We start from the raw sequence: 18,535 nt of genomic DNA on the forward strand, positions 1-18,535 counted from the left end.
AAAAAGATTCGTTGGTTTGATTCACTGTTTTACTGGAAAAGAGTCTGATTCTCTTGGATTCGTGTAGTGTTTGTCGAGGTCTTCAAGGTGAAGATGAAATTGCACCATAAAGTCCTGAAGTTTGTACTTCATATATACACAATTCAATTCAATTAGACACACAAAGTTATTAAAAAAAAACTGTATAAAAAAGCTGAAGCTTAGCAAAGTTTATCTATTTTATATTAGTTTATATTAATTGTAGCCATACCAAACATCTGAATGCTTTTCAAAAGTAAACTAGTCAACAGCTTAGAGTTTTACCTTAATTACCCTGAACAATGTGGAGGACAATTTGTGCCGAAATTAAAAATGAATAAATATAAATGCAATGTATTATTTATTTATTTTCAGAAATATCTAATGAAAAACATGCAAACATGCTACTAGTTCTTCTATTATAATAAATGGTAACACTTTACAATAAGGTACCAGTATTACTTAAATTAATTAATATATGCATACTATAGGAATTAAACATCAATACATCATGAACATCATCTGAGTTATGATGTTGCGCACATGAACCCACACTTACCCTTACCCTAACCCTGTTATACATGTGATTAACATAAGAACTCAGATGAAGTGCATGACATATTCCTAATAATGATGATGATGATGATGGTGATGATGATGATGTGTAGGTTTGAGCTGGAAATACCATAAACAGTTGGATTTGAGAGATTTTTAATTACTTCCAACATTAATATTATAAGAATGGGATTCCCATAACCCCAAAGATCTATGGGTTTTCCTGGTGTTCATTCCAGCCCAGCTCTGAACTAGGGTTGGCAGTGCTCTGGGTTTGCTGGCTCTGGCTCCAGAGTGGCTCCACACTTGCAGCTCCAGCTCTGTATGCTTTTAACCAGCTCCAGCTCCGGAGCCACAAAAAACTGTGCAAACTTTGATGTGATCATTATCTATATCGTTTCCTTTTTTACTTCTTTTATGCACAAACTCCTGATTAAATCCATTCTGATTTCATGTTGTAACACAATGACATGTGGAAAAGTCCAAGACGGGTGAATACTTTTGAGAGCCACTGTAAAATCAAGCCACACAGCAATCTCCTTAGACAAGCATTGGCAGTAGAATGAACTTTACTGAGAGCTCAATGACTTTCAATGTGGCACTGTCATAGGATGCTACCTTTTCAACAAGTCAGTTTGTCAAATTTCTGCCCTGCTAGAGCTGCCCATGCGAGCTGTAAGTGCTGTTGTTGTTAAGAGGAAATGTCTAGGAGCAACAACAGCTCAGCCGTGAAGTGGTCGGCCACACAAGCTCACAGAATGGGACTGTTGAGTGCTGCAGTACGTAGTCTTTTGTTGGTTGCAACAATCACTTCCGAGTGCCAAACTGTTTCTGGAAGCAACATCAGCAGAAGAACTGTTTGTCAGGAGCTTCGTGGAATTGATTTCCATGGCCGAGCAGCCGCACAAGCCTAAGATCTCCATGCACAATGCCAAGCGTCATCTGGAGTGGTCTTAAGCTCACCACCATTTGACCTGGGAGCAGTGGAAATTCGATTTCTGGAGTGATGAATCACGCTTCACCATCTGGCAGTCCGACGGAGGAATCTGGGTTTGGCAGATGCCAGGAGAACGCTACCTGCATGAATGCATAGACCAACTGTAAAGTTTGGAGGAGGAATAATGGTCTCAGGGCTCGGCCCCTTTGTCCTAATGAAGGGAAATCTTAATGCTACAGCCTACAATTACACATTCAGGGTGATTTTGCACTTCCAAATTTGTGGAAACAGTTTGGGGAAGGCCTGTTTCAGAATGACAACCCGTGCACAAAGTGAGGTCTATACAGAAATAGTTGTCGAGATTGGTGTGGAAGAACTTGACTGGCCTGCACAGAGCCCTGATCTCAACCCCATCCCACCTTTGGGATGAATGGAAGCCGACTGTGAGCCAGGCCTGATCGCCCAACATCAGTGCCCGACCTCACTAATGCTCTTATGGCTGGAATCCCCTCAACAATGTTCCAACATTTAGTGGAAAGCCTTCCCAGCAGAGTGGAGGCTGTTATTACATCAAAGGGTGGACCAACTCCATATTAATGCCCATGATTTTGGAATGAGACATTTGATGAGCAGGTTTCCACATACTTTTGGCCAAGTAGTGTATGTAGTATGTCTGGTTATTTTAAGTACTCTATTGAATATGTCGTTAAAAATGTTATCAGTGTACAATTTGCTCTCAACCCCCCCCGCCATCGTGGTCTAATTTCCCACACCCTCCTTTAGGTTGACATTTCACAATCCCCCCCTGAAAGGGTATTTTCATATCACAAAAGTGGCAAACAAGGTGCAGGGCTATAAAATGAGGTTAATTTAGGCAGATGAAGAATTTGGTAGGAATAAAATAATTTGGAAATACTTACAACTTTAGAGTTAAAATGGACTTTACTTATTTTGCAAGTGGTTTATCAGAGATGCCCTGAGATCATAGAATCACTTCTTGAAAAGAGTGAGAAAGTGAAGATGTAATAAAATAAAACATAATAAAAAATAATGTATTATGTTCTAATAGCTGGAGTGAGAACTGATCTTATTTTATAACCCCCAACACACAACAATGCCTATGAATTTATATATTTTGTTAATTTAAGAAATGTCTGGGTGAGTTTAATGAAGGGGGGAAGAGTGGAGCAGCTCCATGACCTCAGCTCTGGCTCCAGGCTCCGGAGCGCTCCGATGAGCTCCGCTCCGGCTTCAGCAATGCCAGCTCCAGCTCCGCTCTGGCTGCAGAGCACAACAAACAAAAACTGTCCAGCCCCGCTGGCTCCGGGCTCCGGAGCCGGTGCATGGCCAATCCTAATCTGAACCTCATAATTGAAGCACTGATTGTCTTAATGAGTCCATGATCAGGACCTTCAGCCACTGCCTGGAGGTCCTGTGCGGTCCGGGGCTCTCTGGGACCTCTGCTCCATCAGTGGTTGGCAGCCCTGGTCCAGCCCGGCTGTCACCTGATCACCTGAATGATCTGCACATGTTTTACGTTCTGAAAAACACTGACAGGACTGAAATAAGACGATCACTAGTTCAGTAAAGGGTGAAATTAAGAGTTCAATTGGAATAAAAACCAGCAGACACAGAGATCCCCCAGGACCAGGGTGGCAGACTAAAGCTGTGACACTTGAGTTAACAAGCAAAGCACTGATTTGAATAAGAATCCTCTTGTGGGTAACACAACGAAAAACAGTCAAAACGTGAGAACGGGTTTTCAGATTATAATCCTATTGCTGAAATATGATACAAAGCAACACTTTACAAAGAATCGGAAATTAGTTCATAAAAGAATTAAAAAAAAAGGGAGGCTAAGCTTTGAGCTGTGTGTGGTTATCATTCTGTTGATCTCATCTCAGTAAACCTCAAAAAAAAAAAAAAAACATAAAGCTGATAATAACAGCATAGCACCTTCTGCTTCTGTCAAGCTTCCGATTTGCAGCTGGGTAGTATTAGTCACACTGGAAGATTAATAAAGTTTTCTTTTAATGGCTAGAAGGTGAAATGCTGAATCTTAAATGGGTTGTTAGAACCAGAAGCTCTGACGTTTTTCTCAGAGAAAAAGATACAGAAAGGTATATTGGTAAACTGAGAGCAACTGTGTGACTATGTTAAGGACACAGGCAGGGACAGTCCATTGAGGTAAGTAAAAACTGCAAAACATTATGTATTTTGTTTTTCTTTTGAGGAATCTGAACAGACTCTGTCGTAAAGACAAAGTTCCACATTTTACAGAAAATATCTAAAAGTCATTGCAGTTCGAAAAATATTATTGTTTTGATTTTATTATGAACATAATAAGTATCCTTAACTGAGTTTCAATAACTTTTGTGTTGATACAACACCTATGATTTTTTCACTATGCAAAGCACCAATGACCGCTTCAAAACAGTATAAGGATATTTTATCATCAAGTTAGTTATAAACAGATTATGTTAAATTATATTTAAAACAAATACATAATTCTAGTAGAAGGATATGGGGGGAAATATTATGGGACTTTTAGCAGGAAAAATAAATATTGAGAGTTTCATACTGTATACTTTCATACTGTTTTCAGCTACTGAATACTTTAATTAATTGAAATATGGTTAACTTAATATTACATATTAAGTTAACTATAAACTTAACAGGCTATATTAACAGAGAAACTCAACTATACTATAAGGTATCTTCTCAGGACACAATATTGAATACAAATATAATAATTTATATATAAATATATAAAGTTCATTTAATATTTTAATAATTGAGAGAAACAAGGTATCTTGTAATAATGTAGGCTGCAATGAAACACAGTTGAGTTAATGCATATATTTCTAGGAACAAAGGATATGTGAAATTGATGGCTAAAAGGAAATAAATAGCTAGCTTTTTTCTGCATGGTGGAACTGGTCTGGGTGCTTTACATGCAGAATATCTCAGCAGCATGACATCAGGAATTGTGGTGAAATGAATATAAAATAAATACATTTGCAAACAATTAACTATACCTTAAGTTCACACAATGTAATTTAATAATATACTATATTACAAGGGTGATTTGATGTGTTTAAAATGTGCAGTTTAGAATGAAAAAATGAAAAAACACTTCCAGGTAGTGTTGAGTTTAAACACATTGCTAAAGTTGAATTATGTATGTAATCAAGTCTGTAAAAATACTTTGTGTATTGGAGATACCTAAGCGATTCTCAAATAGGCATATAGGCATATTGTAGAGATAAGCCAAGGATCTTTGTAGATTTTTTAAATTAATTTTCAGGACAGTGACAACAACAACAACAACAACAACAACAACAACAACAACAACAACAACAACAATGTAATCTTCAGTTAGCCCATATAAATGCAAAGTATTTAGGCTATTACATTTATTGACTATAGTCAATAGTTTAAAAGTAAGCGATCATAACATTTTTTAGCGTTCATTTTTAATAACATAGTTTTTCAATAATCTCATCACTACAATATACTATTGCATCGGAAATAAATATTTTGCTAAGTATTTAATAACGTTATGGATAATCAAATTATCTTAATAAACAACTGTAGTTAGCCTACACTTTTGCTTAAATTCCTTGCTGTGCATACAATCTCACTGTGTGGTGTTTTATTAAGTGTTGGGTGACCTATGAACACCTTGCCATGCACTCTTTCTCATCTCATTTAGTTTTTCTTTCTTGCAGGAAGATGACAACTGATCACACAGAGAGTTTCATGGACCTGCTGCCCAACCCAAGGTCCGTGTCCATTAGTTTCCCGCTGGATCACCCAGGAGTTGCACTGAGAGAGCCGTTCAGGTGGTCGTTTCCTGTAGACCCCTCATGTTTGCATCAAGCTTACCCCCACAGATACACGGGACGGTTCTCCTATGTGCCTTTCCCTGAACACCTGGGGGTCTATGACTACTCGTTTGAGCCAACCTTCATCAGGAAACGCAACGAGCGGGAGAGACAGAGGGTGCGCTGTGTGAATGAGGGTTACGCCCGTCTCCGCCAGCATCTCCCACAGGAGTTTGAGGACAAGCGCTTGAGCAAAGTGGAGACCCTCAGAGCAGCCATCAGCTATATCAGACATCTCCAGGACCTGCTGGATGTCCATGTTTCTGACGCTTCCTCAAAGGAAAGACCGCTGTCTTGTAAAAATCCCACCGGTCCTTCGGGGTCCCTGCAGAGGACAACAGACTGCAGCAGCGACGCAGAATCAAAGATCAGCTTCAGCGATAGCGGAGACATGAGCAGCTAGACTGTTATCGTACTGTTTTAAATACCCCACAATACTCTGTCAGTGTAACACCGACTCCTTATAATTATTTGTTTCTGACACTCAGTGATGTATCAAATTATTGTTGATGCTCCTGAAACCACCTGATGACAACAAGTGTCATGTACTGTCATCCTGGACGACGCTCCTTGTAGCACAGAAGAAATAATGCATCATGGGATAGAGGTGATCACTCAGGTTGGAAACGTTTCGTGCTGCATCAACTCTAATGAGTGGACCCAGGCCATGCCAAGGAAAACCTTTTACTGTTGGAAGCAGGCACTCAGAGAACATGGTAAAGGACATCTCATCAGACCGTATCACACTCATCCACTGCTCAGATGTCCATTGCCACACTCAAAAAGGAAAAGAAATAGAAACAGAAAGAAATAGAGTGACACAAAATGAAATTGTATTGAGGGCTCTAAAACAAATACAAATTTAGTTTTAACTGTATAACAACTAGAACAATAAAGGAATATAAAATGAATATCTTAATGTAAAAGATGAGAATAAAATTGCAAATATATAAAACTTTATTGTATTACTGTATTGAATATCAGGGGTTCACAATGACAGATGCTTTGCAGTGTCTCAGATTGTAGAAGGTCCCAGTGAATAAACTCAGCATAAGAAGCCTAAGTATTACAGGCTCTCGATATTAATCTTTGATCTTGAAACAATGTTTTTCAGGGAGGATTGGTGCCTCTTCCGAATCAAGCAATGAAATGGGGACTCTTGGGAAATGTATATTAGATCAGAAACATTAAAAACGAAGATTAAACAGCCTTAAACCAACTTTATTCAATACATCTCTATAACTTAAACCAAATAAATCAAACCGTTTCAATACACAACTGTCAATTATTAGTAAACCAATTGTAATCAGACCTGGCCCAGGCCCAATGTCAAATTAATGGATGGCACCAGGGGTGTCATGCAGCTAAATATTTTGGCGGGGCACAGTTGGAAAACAAATTACAATGTTACAAATGGTTATTTAAATGCTATTTAATGCTTTTAATTGCATCTTATTTTAAATGTAAGTGTACTATAATGTACTGCTCTACACACATATACAATAGCAATGCTCTGCTGTTTTTGTTGTATTCTTGGCACTGGTATTTCTGATACCAGTTGCTGTTAAAACATCTTTGCTTGGTTCCAACCAAAGTGTAAGGATAGGCATCTAAAACTGATTGAGTAGGACGCTTTCTTATATATTCATCTCTTGCCACTTGGTCTTGTTGTACTATTTCTGTTTTAACTGTGTCACACTAAACAATAATCACCACCTCCTACCTTTACTGAATCTCACCGGGGCTGTACTACTGATGCTACAGCTGGCTTCAGGGGAGACTCCAGGCACAGGGGCTGTTTTTAAAAACTTCAATATGCTGCTCTGCATCCTTGCTCAACATCCTTTTCTTTTTTAGAGGAAAGTATCTAAAACAAATAATAATAATGAAGTAAAGTACATGTATTTCTGTATCTCCACAGAGTAGCATATCACATTTTAATAATTGTAAATGTACAGTGCCTTCCAGATTTATTATTTACCTGATTCAATGCAACAAATAGTAGGTTTTAGCAAAGAAAGGTGTACATTGAAGTTTTATTTTATTTTGATAAATACATGTAAATATAAAACACTAAGACGATCAGTTATTGCAAAAACATTTCAATCCAAAGTATATATTTTTGCCAAGTCCAATACTGAATGTGAATGTCTGAAAATAGTCAACTGCATTGGAAAAATTGGAACAGAAAATGTTGGGGACCCAAGAAAGAGAAAATACTTATTTCATCTATGGGAGGAATGGTCAAAGGTAGGCAATGACTTTAAATTGCCTACTGTCATTGCCTACCATTGCCTATTCCTCCCATAGTTAGAAAATAAAATAAAATAACTTGATTGTTTCTTCTTTCAGTCACCTGCTGATGAAAATCATAAGAAATATTTAAAAGCTACAGTAATTAGTTACATAACTGAATTTCTGGGGGGAAAAAGGTATGTTTTATTTGTTGATAAATCGGGATGGTTACTGTAAAATCTATTTTAAATAAATAAACAATAATCAATTGTTCTAGTCAATAATGATCAACAGGGAATACAATTCACGGTCAAAAGGATGAAAATGAAACAGTCTTTTGCAACATATATAAACCAGAGCATCCAAATAATAACGTAGACATGGATACAGTCATATCTCCCTCACTTAATGACGTAAGCAGTAAGCTGACATTCTGGATATGCTATGGTTATCAGAAGATCTTTGAAAAGCACTTTTCAGCATGGCACACAATAGAGCCAACCCAGGAGCCAGTGTTTTTAAAACATTTTTGGCCGCTTATCTCTCTTCCGTTTTTAATAATGGCAAAAGATATTGTCTCTTGTTTGAGTATCCCACATTGTATGAATGCATTCCTCAAATCACTCCTGTTAGAACCACATAAGAGACATTCCCTGTGCTCCTGTTTCTGCCTATTGTCACTTCCAAACACACATTTTTAATGTTTAGGTTTCTGCAAGGCTGAAAAACATATTTTTTCATTAAATGTCACATGAGCTATACAGACAAACCAAAACGCAATACATATTTGCCTTTAAGATCAGCATAGTATCATTATGTTTTTTCTTCATGTTCCTGCAGTTACAGGTCCTTTTTATAAGTGTTATTAAGGACAAGATCTCCATATCTAGATGAGAGGAAAAGTCAGACATCATTGCAGGAGAGATGCAGCTGAGGAATTTCATGTTTGTGTGTCAGATAAGTATCTCATAAATCAAGTCTTTTGATTAAGCTTTTATGTAAAGTATTCCTTCTGCTTTTGAAAGGTGGGAGCTGAACCATCAAACCAGGGTGCCTGCACACAGTTAATAATCGTTTCTAATTCACACTAAAGTGTCGAGCCACTTTTGTTAGGATTTTATGCTTTCATTATCACTGAAAGCCTTCTTTCCTCACCTGTATGCTTCACTAGTCACACATCATGCTGGTCTCTATTTTCTCGGATGAATTAGGAAATGCTTTCCATGTCCTTGCAAGCCTTTTGAAAAGAAACAAAAAAACAAAAACTTTGTAGGTTTTGGACCAGGCCTTAAAATTCATCCCAGGATATGAAGGATCCCACAAAGAAAATGACTATTGCAAAACTACAGGGAAAAACAACAACAAAAATGCTTCCACATCTGCTTTCAAGAAAAAAAATGTTACCCAGAAAATGTTATTCCAGGAATTTCCAAATAATGTGAAATAACCCCCATGTTTGTTAAACTAAAGTTGGTTAAATCATAACAATACCTAGAACATATCTGCAATCAAGTTAAATCAACTTTCTGCTCAGAATATATGACATCAGGCTTCGGATTATGTACAGGACCCTACAGTCCAGTCCATCTCTGGCTTGAGTCTGGACAACACCAGTGGCACCAGTTATGGCGACTGTCCATGCGGTGCACAGCGGACTGAGCTATAATCAGTTCACACACGACCCACATCATCTGACCTAGCAGGACCCCAGTCCTCTCTCACGCTGATACCCACACTTCAGTGATTGTAATTGATTTTCCAAGACAACGATGAAACTGACATTATGGCAGAATAAAGGGACTTCACCCTAGAAAGACCATGGGACACAGTTGTAAGTAGAAGTTTTGACATCCCATTTAGTTTCATATAGCTTAATAAATATTGTTCAGTAACATATACATATTTGTCAATGATGTATTTTCAGTTTGGTGAACACTGATTCAACTTATACAAAAAGATTCCAGGTTAACTAAATTAAGACAGTCAGTCTAAATGTTTCACTGCAACTCCATACAAACCAGAGGCTCTTAATTTGGGTAGATCAATATTTTGCATAGTGTAAATCACTCACAGATTTAAGGTGGATCCCATTTGTCCTTTGTTTGTTATTTTGCTTCAGGGATGATGATGTTGCTTGGCGAAAAGTGTGGAAATGTGCAGAAAAATATAATAAAATAATCCCAACACGGGGCAGGGGATATGCATTTACTTGACTAAGAGAGTTATTTCCGTGCTTTAGGAGATTAGATAGAGTAAAAAAGTTCCCCAGACCTTTAGGGAGTGAAAATAATGGGACCAAAAACAATTGCCAGACTCTTCTGATTAATTGGATTCTTCCTCTGTAGACAGCATAGAAACACATGCACCCACATGCTACAAGGTGATATTTTGCCTGATTGTGTTTGTTAAAATAAAGGCCTCTAGGGGACCTGCTAAGTGTGTTTATGTTTCAGAGGAAGAAAGATTGCAGGACGGGTGGGTAGTCTGTGCCAATGATGTGTCAGCGATGGTCGATAAGATATCAGGTAGACAAGGAGAAGTGTGGGACCACCAGCAGAGCCGCTGCGTGTTCCTGCAAGTCTAAGGATGTAATACAACCACCAAGAGCTGATCCCAGAATGGGAGTATGTGGAAAAATGTCATTAGCGTCTGAATCAGGCCAGCACTTCTTAAAAATAACTCTCCCTCTGGTACACAGGAAATGCTGAGGATTTATTTGTTTACTCACTTGATCTGTTAAAAACAATTAACCCTCGGTATTATATATAAATTTACCCAAATACCCAAGAAGATGCCCTCTATAGTACAGGTCTCTCCCTATGCTTGCTTGGAGAGCGTTATGGTGGAGAAGTGAGGACCCAACAACAACCTCACGGGTTGATTCTTTACTTCTAGAAAGGAACATATATATTTTAATTTTGATTGTGAGTCCACTTTATTGTACTCTGTAAAGCTGTTTGTAAGTTAGTAAACTCAATGGGTATTATTTCCCTCAAAAGGTAAATACAAATAAACCAATCAATAAATAACTTTCCAGTTTCTCCTTAGTAAAAAAAGATTAAAGAAAATTTCTTCCATTCAGGACAGCAGCCTAAAACAATTCACATACACTGAGAGAAAATTATTTTGCTGCTCCTTTAACAGTTTCAACACTCCATATTTCAAATCATCAGCTGATTATGTACAAATTAAATACAGACAGAAGAGCAAGGAGGGATATTATGTTTATTTATTTATATTTTTGTTTAAAAAAAATCGAACAAACCAACATTCCTTCAAAATACAGACAATGTAAATGGTGAAGTTATGGCTTATTATTTAAAAATAAATGGTAATTGAGTAATAAAAATTGAACACCATAATGGTGTGATTCCGTGGTTGCATTAATATTGTTAAACCAAATAAATTAATACATTAAATAAACAAATATGCTATATCTTCATCAAACTCATATTAAGGGGTGTAATAAAGAGACGAAATTAGGGCATCATGCTAAAACAACCAGATTGAGAGGGGGCCACATTCTGTACTGAACCTCTATGTTCTGATTAGAGGATCAGTAAAAACATTTTATTACAAAATACATAAATAAAAATCAAATAAAAAACATTAAACTTATTCCAAAATATTGTATTTATTTTGAGTGAAAGAATAAAGCCTAATTTCACTGTATATAAGTACAGGGTCTTCAACAGTGCCTTATTCATGTGTCCCTATGTCTGATATATTGTCCATGAACCATGGAAGACTACAGTAACATTACAATACATCAGGAATGACAATGTAATCCCTTTCAATAGGAAGTATAATCACCTGCATTCTGAGATCAAGCAGACAGTAGTGTCATAGATTTGAGAGGAACACAACAGTTGTGGGGTGGGAAATTATAATATATCTCCCTCTGCTGGACATACATAGAACTCTTCAACTGAATTTAACTGGGTCAGAGTGGGTTTGTTGGGGGTGTAGGGGGTGTGCAATACCTGTGCCATGATCAGTGCAGCACACACGACTGGGTCCCTCTGTAAAAGCTCAGAATTTGCTTAGTTTTGTGTTCTGTGGCTGTGGCTGAGAAACTGCAGCTTCTTCAGTGTGCCAGATCTCAGAGGCAGTAAGAATACTTTGTAAAAGAAAGTATCAAGACTAAAAGGAAAATGAATGCACACAAACACAGGAACAAAGATCAAATGTGCTTTGGACAGAATGGAGAGAGTCACAGAATGAGTCCCTCCGTTGTGCGGCTCCCTCTGAGCTGGGACAGCTGCAGCAGTAGCTGCTCTTTCTCCAGCTCCAGGAGGGATATCTGCAGGTTTCTCTCCTTTACGGCCTAGAGGTACATAAATTGGATGGTCATAGTCCAGTCTGGCACTAGTGGGGGAACAACATTCATGAGACAACACCTACCCAAATGATTTAAACATAGGAACATAAGAACATAAGAAAGTTTACAAACGAGAGGAGGACATTCGACCCATCGTGCTCGTTTGGCTCGTTTGTCCAATAATAACTAAGTGATCCAAGGATACTATCCAGTCTATTTTTAAACGTTCCCAAATTTTCAGCTTCAACCACATCGCTGGGGAGTTTGTTCCAGATTGTGACAACTCTCTGTGTGAAGAAGTGTGTCCTGTTTTCTGTCTTGAATGCCTTGAAGCCCAATTTCCATTTGTGTCTCCGGGTGTGTGTGTCCCTGCTGATCTGGAAAAGCTCCTCTGGTTTGATGTGGTCAATGCCTTTCATGATTTTGAAGACTTGAATCAAGTCCCCACATAGTATCCTCTGTTTCAGGGTGAAAAGGTTCATTTCCCTCAGTCTCTCAGTAAGACATTCCCTTCAGACCTGGAATAAGTCTGGTTGCTCTCCTCTGAACTGCCTCTAGAACAACAATATCTTTCTTGAAGTGTGGAGCCCAGAGCTGTCCATAGTATTCCAGATGAGCTCTAACTGCTGAGCCACCTATTTTAGTATCATCTACAAATGTGACAAGTTTGCTAACTATCCCAGAGTCCAGATCATTAATATAGATTAGAAAAAGCAAAGGCCCTAGTACTGATCCCTGTGGAACTCCACTAACAACCTCACTCCAGTTAGAAGCGACTCCTCTAATCGACACCCTCTGCTTCCTAAACATCAACCAGTTCATAATCCATCTACTTACATTACCCTGAATGTCTACAGCTTCCAATTTGAGGATCAGTCTTTGGTGTGGATCCTTATCAAAAGCTTTTTGGAAATCTAAGTATATCATATCATATGCTTTCACGTGATCTACAGCTGCAGTTGCATGTTCAACAAATTCTAATAGATTAGTAAGACATGATCTGCCTCGTCTAAACCCATGTTGACTATCTCCAAGAATATGGTTTTCATTAAGATGCTCCTCTATTTTCTGTCTAATCATTTTTTCCAACATTTTACAGGTGATGCAGGTGAGACTGATTGGTCTGTAATTTCCTGGCTCAGTTTTGTCCCCTTTCTTGTGGATTGGTATGACATTTGCTGTCTTCCAGTCAGTTGGCACATCCCCTGTTCTAAGTGTCATTTGGAATATTTGAGTTAGCGGCCTATAAATAATTTCCCTCAGTTCTTTAAGTAGTGTTGGAAATATCCCATCTGGCCCAGGTGATCTGTGTTTTAATTCTGCTAGTCCCTTTAGTACCTCCTCCTCATTTATCCTGATCTCTCTTAGGGTTTGACTGGACTGGTTGTTAACCTGTGGCTTATAATCTGTTTTTTCTCTTGTAAAAACATCTGTGAAATACTCATTTAGAACATTTGCCACATCTTGTTAGTTTTCCAAGATACTTCAATTTTTGCCCTTTATCTGTTTCACTTCCTCCTTTATTGTCCTCTTGCTGTTGTAATATTGAAAAAAGCTCTTTGCATTAGTTTTAGCTCCAAGAGCAATCTATGTTTCTTTCTATTTCCCTATTTGCTTTCCTGATCCCTTTTTTAAGATCTTTTTGCAGTTCAATATATTCTATGTGTTTTGTTTAGTCTCTATCCCTTTTGTATGTGCTATACAACATTTCCTTTCTCTTGATATTTTTTTGCATACCTCTATTAAACCATTTTGGCCAATGTTTTTGGTCCTCAATTTGCTAAGTTTTGGTACAAATTTCTCCCAAGCCTCAAGTAGTATATTCCTAAATTGTAACCTGTAACTCTGACTCTATCTTGGTCATTTGAAAAGATCAAGTCAATGCAAGAGCGCATGGTTGGTTGGTTGGTTGGTTGGTTGGTTCACTGAGAAATTAAGTTAGAAAGCAGTCATTTACCATCTCAACCATTTCTATTTCTGCTTCTGTAGTCCTAACTGGGCTTTCCCAGTCTATATTTGGGAAACTGAAATCCCCCATTATAACAGCCACATCCTTGCTACATGCAGTCCTGATTACATTGTACAATGCAACATCTTTCTGAATATCTGAGTTGGGTGGTCTGTAACACACTCCTACCACTAATCCTCCGGATCTTTTATTCAAAAGTTTAACAAACAAAGATGATGTTTTGTTACTAGGGTCTAATTTGAGTTCTTCTGCCTCAATGTCATTTCTGACATATAATGCTACCCCACCCCCTCTTCGATTTTGCCTGTCCCTCCTAAACTGTGTGCATCCTTTCAACTTGTATTCATCCCCATCATTTTCTGTAAGCCATGTTTCTGTCACTCCTACAACATCACACGCCAGCACTGTGGCTTCTAGGTCTAACATCTTGTTCATTATACTACTGGCATCGAGGTGCAAACATTTCAGGACCTTCTTACTAGTAGTTGCCCTTGGTTTTCTTTCCTTAGTGGAACATCTCCCATTGTCAGAGCCCCCTGCCACCCTGGTCCCTAGTTTAAAAGACTCTGTACTACTACTCTAAAACTACTCTGTACATACGCTCTCCCAATGCATTGTATTAAACAATACTAAACTGTCTCGTCTTTCATTCAGGGTAATAAAAACGATGACAGGCACAATGTAAAGGATGGAGTGAGGGAGGGACTGGGGAATAGTGATGTTTCCTGTCGGGCTGTACCTGGCGCAGCAGTCTGTTCCGGTGTGTGAGGGAGTCTCTCACCACTCTACAAACACAGGATTCCTGCACAGCAGACTCACAGATTAAGCTACCAAGACATGCTTTCATTCTCTGGATATTGGAGTCATACAGGCTGGGCTCAGAGGCATTCACCTGCAGAAAGGAAGAAGAAAAAATGTAAGATCATCAGGTGTTCTGGGGTGGATGACATGTCTTGTGATCTTCAGATTCTTTTAAACTACAGGAAGTTGTAATATTTACAATTTACACCGAAATCACAATACCTGGAAGAGGTTTGTTGACAAGGCGGCCAACCCCATCTGTCACATGCCCACACTGACAGTCACACTCACTCGCCTTTAGTCAATGAGAAATTATCCAGCAGGAACCACTTTATTTTTAAAGGTCAGTTTTGCTTTAGATGAAAACCATTGTATTTAAAAATAAACATTTATTAAAAGGAACATGTCTCCTCATGAAGGTAGGGAGAGAGGTAACTGTTATCTTAGGTGCTGGGATTCCTGATTCTGTAGATCAGTCTGGGAATGGTGAACACAGACTATTTTTAGTACAAAAAACCCAGTGTAAGAGTAATTAAAAAGCAGACCTTTTCGGCCTCAGTGGGTAGCTGTTTACGTTGTATTTCCCAGATACGGTGACAGAACCAGCGGTGAGCTTGGTCCAGTACCTCCAGCCCACTGTACAAACTGTCCTTCTCCCTCTCCAGTTCCTTCATCCTCTTCAGCTGAGGAGACAAAGGCACAGTATGAGACAGCATGGTGCCGGGATGCCTCATACTTCTGTGACAGAATGCTAGTGGAAGAGCTCTCAGCTTCAAAGCTCCTCAACCAGTCGTGGCAGCTTATCGATACATGAGGGACTTTCTTTTCCATTTTAAAAACATGTTAAAAACGATGACACACTTGGCTTCTGCAAGCATTCACTCGGTATGAAGGAGCATTACGTCAGCTTGAATGGAAAGGGCTGACACAGACAAATAAAGACAAGTCACTATACTGTATATTGGAACAAGCTGTTGTATATAATTTACTCTTTTGCATCATTATTGTTTTCCAAAGTTCTGTAATTACCGTGCAGTGATATTGGAAATATTAATTCAATTGTATCACAGCAATACTGCACATAGCATCACAGCATTAAAAACACTAAAATGAGTGTGTAATGGTAAACCACACAAGTACATAAAAAGTACAAAACAAATTGGTGAAGGTAAGTTTAGTAAACGTACTAAACAACTACATCAAATCGCAACAGACATTCAAAAAGTATTTGACAAGTATATTAAAAGTACAATGAGTAATGTATTAAAAAGGCACTCCATTGAAAGCAGAGACATTCACTAACAACACGTCATGTTATCAGTGGAAGCTTATTTAATGCTCAGCTGGTTTCATTGCTCTCAATCCATTTATTTGTTTCGCAGTTGTAGGCCTGTGTCCAAAAACAAACCCTGAAACATGCAATGCATGCAGAAACTTAAAAAGTGGGCAGCACAGACTGAGAAACAGACCCAGAGGAGCTGTGCACCTACCCAGAGGAAGAACTGAAGTGCACTGTGCGAGCTGCTCTGCAGTGGGATGATGACAACGCTGTAAGACCCTGGAGAAGCCATGAAGATCCCCTAACGTACAAACTAAAAATGAGAAGAGGAATAGAGGAAAACAAACATGGGACAGAGAGAGACAGAGCAAAATAGAGGGAGAGACTACAGGGAGTGGATCGACTAAAGGACAAACAAGCCAATGAAACATTTCACATGTCTTTGTGATATGTGGTTTATTGACAGGGGACAGTAATGGATGAAAAAACTGGGGTGGGTGGTGGCTAATGCATTGTAAGGGTTGCACTCCAAACATTTACTCAAGTTTTTGAAAATATAGGAAAATACATAAAAGTAGTACATAAGCATTTTTAAAGGCTGAGCCCCTCTCAGTGGGTCCTGATAAACTGAAAATATGTCAGGCGATGCTGCACAAATCGTTTCAATAAAAGACTATAAAACAAACAAACATCAATTTTCCTAATGACATTCTGCCTGCCTCTCAACATGTCAGTAGCAATTAGTACTGTGGATGGCTTCTGCTGGCTGGTGGCTGCCCTTAGTAGTGTTGTGTCTCTCAGTAGAGTAGTGTCCCTCAGTAGGTGGTGTCCCTTATTGGTGTGATAAACCCCAATCATGACCAAGGACAAGTGAGAATTATGGTCTTACACTCCCATTGAGTCACCAAGACACTGAAGGTGATTAGATCAGTCAGATTTATTGATTGATTGAAACTGAAATTGAGTCTCAATAGTAATGTAATCTGAACCAAGCACACAGAGCAAAGGATTACAACCAGTAAAAAGACACGGAATGACATTTGTTCATGACTTTAACCCTGCCTCACCCTTGCAAACATCCCCACAATTACACAGAGTAAATTAACAGTTCACTCTATTGGCAACCCCAGGGGCTCTCAGTACCAGTTCATTCATCTATAATGTAAAGCATGTGAGAGGACACGCACACAAATCTACTGTTAAACAGAACAGAAAGAACAATCAATGACCTCATCCACGCATAAAAGCATCTTCCCCTGATGGATCCATGGATTGAACAGCAGTAAGAGAGATGAGCAGGAGCCACTGGCTGATAAAGGAGGGTTACATAATCAGCAGAAGAGATTGAATTGGTGGCTGATTCTTCCTTCTTCAGGAGTGGGCTAATTTTGGAGTGGAATTTTATTTGGGCTTTATTGGTTGTTTTACTTTAACTACCAACTAGACTGTTTTCCTAGTCTATATTATTATTATTATTATTATTATTATTATTATTATTATTATTATTATTATTATTATTATTATTGATCACATGTGAAATAGCCTCCAAAATTAAGGTTAATTAAATAATGCAAATACGAGCACAATAAGAAAAGAAAAGTGTGGTACAGCGGTGGGAGTTGTTACTGCTGAACAGTAGATGGTACTCTTGACCTCATACATACAGCATATCTGTTGTATAACTGACTTTTGAACTACCATTAAACTATTGAAGTTGGTCTATACTACCATTAAAATTTCCCAAATAAATTTCAAACCAGGAGAATGATACAGTAATTGTTTTTTTACCTACAGATATTCAGTACAGTCACTGACTGTAATCGTCAAAGCACTGAGTAACATAAAAGCTGCAATAGTGTAAGATGACCTATTCTTAATAACCTGAGGTATTATGACATAATATGCACAAGCTTCCTGCTGTTTATGGGCAGAATCACAGTGTTTCATCTGTCTAGCTCAGGGGTCAAGCAATAATAATTATACTAACACTGCTTAAACATAATATAAGAAAAAAACACTTTTACATAAATATTATCCAGTAAAATATTGCAACTGAAATAAATGTAATGTACTTGAGTCAATGTTGTTGCTGGCATGAACATGTTTCCAAGCACAGTTTCTGCTGAGCTGAGCAAACTTTTGGTGGAAGTAATGTCACCAGAATTGTCACTTTTCAGTTTTGTTCAATTGTTATTGGTGATGCTTATAATCTAATTTTTGCAGCAATGCAGCTCAAATGCCCTTAGGATATCTAATATATATATTCAGGAAAAGTCACTAATGGTCATACAAATTGCATTCAGAAATTTAGAGTAATTAACATCTTAACACCCAATATGGCCAAATTGGCACTTCTAGTATTAAATAGCAAATAATTATAAATTACATTGTAGCTAATGCTCTCCAATTACAATTCAGTACAATTTGCCTTTTCCCTCCTCCTCAGACTATTGTCTGTTTATTTTTTATTTTTTTCATTATTATTATTCTGTCTGTCAAATATGCATTGTGGGTTCTTAGATGCGGTATTGTT

At 38.2% G+C, this 18,535-nt stretch overlaps 2 protein-coding genes across 2 annotated transcripts; one reads left to right on the top strand and one right to left on the bottom strand.

The window, feature by feature from the left end:
• The first annotated feature begins 3,495 nt into the window (after window positions 1-3,495).
• LOC136750123 (achaete-scute homolog 4) lies at window positions 3,496-6,446 on the top strand. Its single transcript, XM_066704923.1, has 2 exons — window positions 3,496-3,697; window positions 5,242-6,446. Exon 2 carries the CDS (start codon window positions 5,246-5,248, stop codon window positions 5,798-5,800), a length of 555 nt encoding a protein of 184 aa, XP_066561020.1. The 5' UTR covers window positions 3,496-3,697; window positions 5,242-5,245; the 3' UTR covers window positions 5,801-6,446.
• A 4,475-nt stretch (window positions 6,447-10,921) lies between these two features.
• On the bottom strand, window positions 10,922-16,379 carry LOC136750587 (suppressor APC domain-containing protein 1). Its single transcript, XM_066705723.1, has 4 exons — window positions 16,214-16,379; window positions 15,269-15,406; window positions 14,662-14,814; window positions 10,922-11,959 (listed from the first exon to the last, which is right to left on the bottom strand). Exons 1-4 carry the CDS (start codon window positions 16,292-16,294, stop codon window positions 11,846-11,848), a joined length of 486 nt encoding a protein of 161 aa, XP_066561820.1. The 5' UTR covers window positions 16,295-16,379; the 3' UTR covers window positions 10,922-11,845.
• Between the last annotated feature and the right edge of the window lie 2,156 nt (window positions 16,380-18,535).

This window comes from Amia ocellicauda, chromosome 5, assembly GCF_036373705.1.
Source record: "Amia ocellicauda isolate fAmiCal2 chromosome 5, fAmiCal2.hap1, whole genome shotgun sequence".
NCBI classification, from domain to species: domain Eukaryota; kingdom Metazoa; phylum Chordata; class Actinopteri; order Amiiformes; family Amiidae; genus Amia; species Amia ocellicauda.

Excerpts from the sequence above, each read along its gene's own strand:
- LOC136750123 (XM_066704923.1), top strand. The coding sequence starts at position 5,246 with ATGACAACTGATCACACAGAGAGTTTCATGGACCTGCTGCCCAACCCA.
- LOC136750587 (XM_066705723.1), bottom strand. The coding sequence starts at position 16,294 with ATGGCTTCTCCAGGGTCTTACAGCGTTGTCATCATCCCACTGCAGAGC. Across the intron at positions 15,407-16,213 it reads CACTTCAGTTCTTCCTCTGG|CTGAAGAGGATGAAGGAACT; the intron begins GTAGGTGCACAG and ends TTGTCTCCTCAG. Across the intron at positions 14,815-15,268 it reads TACCCACTGAGGCCGAAAAG|GTGAATGCCTCTGAGCCCAG; the intron begins GTCTGCTTTTTA and ends TCCTTTCTGCAG.